This window comes from Mustela lutreola, chromosome 3 (assembly GCF_030435805.1).
Source record: "Mustela lutreola isolate mMusLut2 chromosome 3, mMusLut2.pri, whole genome shotgun sequence".
Lineage (NCBI taxonomy): Eukaryota > Metazoa > Chordata > Mammalia > Carnivora > Mustelidae > Mustela > Mustela lutreola.
This window is the reverse complement of record NC_081292.1, coordinates 1,082,191-1,088,190: the sequence shown is the minus strand read 5'-3', so window position 1 is coordinate 1,088,190 and position 6,000 is coordinate 1,082,191. Positions and strand designations below refer to the sequence as shown.

The window sequence follows — 6,000 nt, the reverse complement described above, 5'->3', positions numbered from 1 at the left end:
ACCACGGAGGGGACAGGGCGCAGGGCCAGCACCTCCCACTTTCTCTCCAGCTCTTCTCCCCGGCCGGCTCCCTCCTGTCCTGTCACGCTGAACTCTGTCCTCTGTCAAGAGTCAGGAGTCCCGGCGAGAGCCCCTGGGCTTGGCAAGTCCCTCTCACTCTGGCTATTGCTGGAAAACTGGAACCGGGCCAAGGAACTGCAGCAGACTCACCACTCCCCTCCCCACCGCACCCAGCCCGAGGTGTGGCAGCCCCAGGAAACGGCCTCAAGGCAGGCGGGAACCGTGGGCCACCCTCCGTGGTCACCGTGGCCCACATGGCCTAGGTGCTGCCCCTCCTGCCCGCCGATGGCTCCTGCCTGGCGCCCCTGCCTCACGCCCGGTCCCCCAGAGGCGGCTGCGTGCAGGGACCAGGCAGGACAGCCTTCTGGTACCCGCAACCCTGGGTGCGGCACAGGCCTGCGGCCCCCCAACCCGAGATCGCGCACAACACATACAAGCGTGTACAGACCCAAACACGCGCATGAGCACACACGTGGGGCCCCTGGGGGGCTGTTGGCTGACCAACGGCCTGCCGCTCGGGTCGGGCCCCCGGAGTCGTGGGAGCGATTCCCGCGTCAGGCTCCCCGCTGGATCGGGCTCTGCTGCTCCCTCTGAACTTCCCCTCTCATGCTCACTCGCTCCCATTCTCTCAATAAATAAAATCTTAAAAGAAAAGAAAAAGAGAAACAAACCGTGTACACGTCAGCCGTCACTCCCCGACCCCCGCAACCCGGCGACCTCTCATCTACTCTGTCTCTAGGGCTTGGGCGGGCGTTTGAGGCTCATCCGGGTCCCGGGCCGTCAGTATGTCCTTCCCTCCCTCCTGGGTCTTCCCCTGGACGGAGGTCCCGAGCCCGTTCCTCGGCTGATGCACCTCTGAGTTGCTGCTACGCTTTGGTGTTTCAGGGGATGCTGCGTGAGCCTTCGCGGCAGGCGAGTGCGTGAACAGACGCTGCTGTTTCTGTTGAACCCACGTAGGAGAGGAGAGGGCGAGGCTGAGCATGCCTGTCTGCGGCCCCGCAGGGTCCCTCTGCCCGGGTCCCGCTGCCCCCGCCCCCCTGCTCCGTGGGGTCTGTGACATGGGCTGGCAGGCGTGGAGTGGCCTCAGGGCAAGGCCCGGCTGGCGGCTCCCAGCTGGGTGTGGATGTGCACATCTCGGCATGCCGCCGTCTGCGCCTTCAGAGCCACGTCTGTTGGGCTCGAGCAGTGAGAAGGAAGCCACGGGAAGTACCTCCCGCTGGAGGAGGAGGCGAGGGCGCTGGGGCCGCGGGTGGGGCCCCACGGGGTGCACTGGCGGGGGCGTTTCTGGGAGGGCCGGGTCACGTCACTAGACTCAAGTTTCACTTTTGGGTCTGGGCTCCCACAGCCGTGCACTTCCCCGCACGCTTCCCAGCTCCGGTCTGCAGGGCGGACTTGCTTCCCGTGGTGGGCCCGGAACCAGGGGTGACCGTCGCGGTGAGCTGCAGCCCACGCCCAGTGCCGGCCCCACTGCCTGGTGAGGGGGAGCTCAGGCTGAGTGGGGGCGATGCCCCCCCGTTTGGGGGACCACGTGGTCCCAGCACCCTCCCAGACCAGCTTAGGAAACCCTGGGGCCTCTGGGCTCCCCGTCTGGGTTTGGGTTCGACCGCAGGGGGGGCCCTTCCAGGTACCCCGTGGCCCACTCTGAATCCAGATCAGGAGCGGGGCTCAAAGGTCACTGGCTGGCGGGAGTGGTCGGGAAAGGCTGGCTGCTCAGTCTGGGGCCCAGGGCTCCTGTGTCCTGGGTCAGGCCTGCTGTAGGCTCTGGTCCCTGAAGCCTCAGCCTCGAGCTGGGGGCTCATGCAACTCTGGGCACAGGAAGAGCCTTAGAGGGCATCCCTGGAAGCTGGGGACCCTGTGGCAGAGCCTCGCTGTGGCCCCTTGCCAAGTCCCCGGAAGCTTGGTGGGCCCTGCTGCTTCGCCTGCCTTCTGAACGCCTCACTCAGGGAGACGGCTGCTGCTGCAGTAGCGAGAGTGTGGGGTTGGGGGCAGCCTGAACGACCTGCCCTCCCCTGCCCCCCTGCCCAGCAAGCACTAAGAGTCCCGGGCTCTCCGGGGCTTCCCGTGGGCACTCCGGCCACAGTACGGAAGGCGCGGGTGGCCTGAATCCCACAGAGGCCTGCGAACCCCATCCCAGCCTAGAGGCGCACAGAAGCCCCAGGCGCGGCTGCGAGGGGATGACGGGGCAGACACTGTTCCTGTGCTGAGTGGTCAGCAGCAGGAGTGGAGCTTTCTGCCCGTCAGAGCGTCCCAGGCCGGCCTGTGGAGGAAGAGAGCTCCCTGCCAGTGGAGGCATCCAAGCAGCGACTGGTGCCCCCATTCCCCACTGTTCTAGCCCTGAGGGCAACACGGCTGGCCCATCTGTCCCCCTCAGGAGCCATGGCATCTACCTTCGAGGGCGTGGTCAAGAGGGTGATCCGGGAGCTGGACCACGGCGGCAAGCTGATCCCCGTGGACAGCCTGCAGAGCTCTGCCGGCTTCCAGCCCTACTGCTTGTTGCGCAGGAAGCTCCCAATGTCGCGGTTCCAGAAAGTCCGCTACACGGGCATCAACCTGTCCATCAGGGACATTCTGGAGCCTGGCGCCCCAGAACCAGGTACCCCGTCCGCTGGGAGGGGACGGACGGGGGGCCTGCTGCCCGTTCCGCGCCTCTAGGCTTTCAGCCTTCCAACAACAGAGCCTTTCCAACCCTCTGCGCGGGCGGGCGGGTGGCCGACGGGGGGACGGGGCCTCAGCTCTGGTCTGGCTCTAGACGTGAAACAAAGCACGCCCATCCGCGTCTTCGACTGCACGGACGGGGAGGCGCTGGGCGGCGGGGAGCTGGAAGCCGCGGGACAGGGGAGGCTCGCGGGCAAGGCGTCGGTGTCCGAGTACCTCAGGATCTCGATGAAAGTGTGCACACGGAAGGTGGACCCCAACGTCTGGGACGCCATGAAGCGAGAGAGGTGAGCCCCCGGGCAGCCCCCGGGTCACCAGCCCGGGCCATCAGGAGTTACCAGGTGGCCGTGAAAGGCCAAGGGTCAGCACGGCGGCCGGGGTGGGGGGACTACAGGCCCCAGGGGCACGCCGAGCCCGGCAGAGGGGGAGGAGGCTGCCGAGGAGATGGGTGACGGCGTCCTGAGGGCCGGCGTGGCCGGGCAGAGCCGAGCCCACACGCGGCGGGGGTGACGAGGAACAGCAGTGCAGGGTCGAGTTTTGAAATTTCAATCCAGGGAGGGGCAGCGAATGGGGGAAGGAGCAGCTAGAGGAGCAGCGGCCGAGGGGCGGGTCTCTCCAGGGTCTGCCGGTGTCCACGGAGCACTCCTGGGTCTTGTGCCTCCCCCCACCATGGCCCACCCCCCAGGAACACTGTTGGGAGCCCCCAGGGAGGGAATGATGGGAATCCAGGGCCTAGCCCCCCCGGAGGTCCTGGGCTCCTGGGCCGCAGCAGCCCCCAGCAGCGTGGCCCACAGCGGGGGAGGGCAGGACCCCCCCCGCACCCCCCACAGCCTCCAGGTCAACCACCTGCCACAGGCGCCTGCGGCAGCCCGAGCACAAGGTCCTGGGGCAGCTGCGCAACTGCAAGAGCGACGTGTTCGTGGTGACAGAGGTCCTGCAGACGCAGGAGGAGGTGACCGTCAGCCAGACCCAGAAGCACGAGGGCTCCGGCCAATTTGCGCTGCTTGGAGCCTTATCTTTCCAGGTGTGCGGCGAGAGCTGGGAACTGGGCAGGGGTCGGGGAGGCCAGCGGGGTGTCCCCAGGCAGAACCCCCACCACCAGCAACCAGCCTCCTCAGCCCATGACCTAGAGCCCAGGCCCAAGCCCCTCTCCGCCCCTCAGGGCCAAGGCCAGGGCCGCCGGAGCCAGAAGAAGAAGGTCAGCATCCCCGCGGGCACCGTCCTGGCCTTCCAAGTGGCCCAGCTGCTCGTTGACCCTGACTGGGGTGAGCTGGGATTGGGGTGCCTCCTGCGGCCCTGGCAGAGAGGCGAGGAGGCCCAGCTTCCCGGGCGGCCTAGGAGCCATGGTCGGGCCTGGGAGGGGGCAGGTTAGCCCCCGGGGGTGAGGCAGAGGCTGGGGTCACTGGGCGACCTGCCCCCATCTCTGCTCCCACCGGGCTACAGATGTCCTCCTCTACTGGGACAAGAGGGGCAAGAGGCCGAAGACCTTCAGGCCACCCAAGGAAGGTGAGGTGGGCGCCTCCCGACCAGCCCCGGGCCTTTTGCGCAGCCCAGCTCGGCCAGCAGGCCCCGGCCGGGGTCCCGGGTGCCACAGGAAACTCACTGGCACTGGGGGCAGGGGAGCTCTATGGATACACCCACACCAGCCCCGCCCAGCTTCACCCCTGCCTCGGTCCCGCCTTGCTCCTGCCCTGGGCTGCCAGTATTGGTTGGTGGTGATGCACTGTGAGGCCCAGGGCCCTGCTCCAGGCCCTGACTCATCCTGCCCAACCCAGACCGCCAGCCGGTTTTTGAAAGACCCACAAGCGACCGCCAACTCTCTGGAGGCTTAGAGTTACAGTCAGGTCAGACAACAGCTCGACAACACCGGGAACGTGGGTGGGAGCCTCATTCTGCCCCCCGGGAGTCTGCCCTTCCCGACCAGGGTTCTCCAAGGTCAGTGTTAGTCCTCTTGCCACAGACGGGTTTACTGAGGTCGGTCCTGCGTTCACGGGAAGCTTCCAGGGCCTGCAGGCAGAGGTGGCGGCCCAGACCCAGGCCCTCCGGTGCTTGTCCCGGGAACTGTGCGGGCAGCTGCTGGCGGGCTTGGCACAGGTGCTGCGGGAAGAGCGGGGCCTACAAACTCTGGAGGACGAGGTGAGCAGCCCCGGGACTGGAGGGCCTGAGGGAGGGGCCCGCGCCCACTGCCCAGACTCACCGGCCGGCCTCACGTCCCCAGCTGGAACAGGGCCTGAGCTGTGGGGTGGTGCCCACCCTGGAAGGTCCAGCGGGCGCCGTCCTGGAGTGCCTGGTGAACAGCTCTGGGGAGCTAGAAGGGCAGCTGGCGCGCCCTGTCCTCTACCTGGCGGAAGCACTGGCCGGTAAGAGGCTCCTGTGGTGGGGCCAGGCGGGGCAGGGGTAGGGGCTTGTCCGGCCAGGCCTTCTGGAACCCCTTCTGAGCGGAAGTGTCCCCCCAGTGCTGACTGAGACCCAGCATGCGGTGCTCGGGAAGATGCTGGAGACCGGAGAGCTATCTGGGCGGTTGGACCTGGTAAGACACATGCGGGTGGCTGGGCGCAGGGGCTCCTAAGAAGGAGCGATGGGGGGAGGCGGGCACGCGCAGCTCACAACAACCTCCCTCCCCATTCTAGCAGGTGGGGAGCATCTTGGAGCAGAGCAGCCCCTGGCAGCAGCGTAGGGACGTGTCCCTGCCGCCAGAGCTCCTGGGGAGCGGCTGGGGCCCGGAGACGCCTGCCTGGGTCCTGCTGGAGGAATGTGGGCTGGAGGTGCAGGCGGACGCCCCCCAGGTGCGCTGGGAGCCAGAGGCCCAGGACCTCACCTGCGCTCTCTTCGCCTGCCTGGTGCTGCTCCTGGGGCTGAGCCCGGACAGCTGCTGGGGCTGAGCTGCTCTCCAGCTCCCCTGGGCAGCTGCAGGGACACGGGGGTGGGACACAGCTCGAGCCCACCCCACCACCCCACCCCGCAAGGGGCCGAGAGCCCCAGCCAGCCCGTGGCCAGTTCGTCCCGGGGCCGTGCGTTGAGAGAGTCAATAAATGTGGTGTATGAGGGAGAGAGGCTCATGGAGTTGAAGCGGCCCCAGAACCGGGCAGGGAGCACGGCAGGGCGGGGGGCTCCTCCGCGGTCCTGCTGCTGTTCTGCCGTGGGGCTAAGGGGTCTGCCAGGTGTTGGGACCCGGTCCCGCCGGAAAGGACCGGCCACACAGCTGGGCCCCGGCCCTCCCCTGAAGGCCGGCCTCCCCGAGCGATGGCGGCAGAGCAGCTTGCCTGGGAAACTTGAGGACGCCCC

At 67.8% G+C, this 6,000-nt stretch overlaps 1 protein-coding gene across 3 annotated transcripts; it reads left to right on the top strand.

Annotated features, from left to right (window-relative positions):
- Positions 1–1,364: 1,364 nt before the first annotated feature.
- GSDMD (gasdermin D) lies at positions 1,365–5,764 on the top strand. 3 transcript variants are annotated; one of them, XM_059168768.1, is made up of 11 exons: positions 1,365–1,494; positions 2,432–2,653; positions 2,810–3,002; positions 3,571–3,739; positions 3,878–3,980; positions 4,159–4,221; positions 4,491–4,559; positions 4,676–4,851; positions 4,934–5,075; positions 5,172–5,245; positions 5,346–5,764. In XM_059168768.1, the coding sequence occupies exons 2-11, from the start codon at positions 2,437–2,439 to the stop codon at positions 5,595–5,597; spliced, it is 1,458 nt and encodes a 485-aa protein (XP_059024751.1). In that variant the 5' UTR covers positions 1,365–1,494; positions 2,432–2,436; the 3' UTR covers positions 5,598–5,764. The 3 variants fall into 3 exon arrangements, with proteins under 3 accessions (XP_059024751.1, XP_059024752.1, XP_059024750.1); XM_059168769.1 differs by having other exon boundaries at positions 1,389–1,534; positions 5,349–5,764; XM_059168767.1 differs by having other exon boundaries at positions 1,391–1,534.
- Positions 5,765–6,000: the final 236 nt, after the last annotated feature.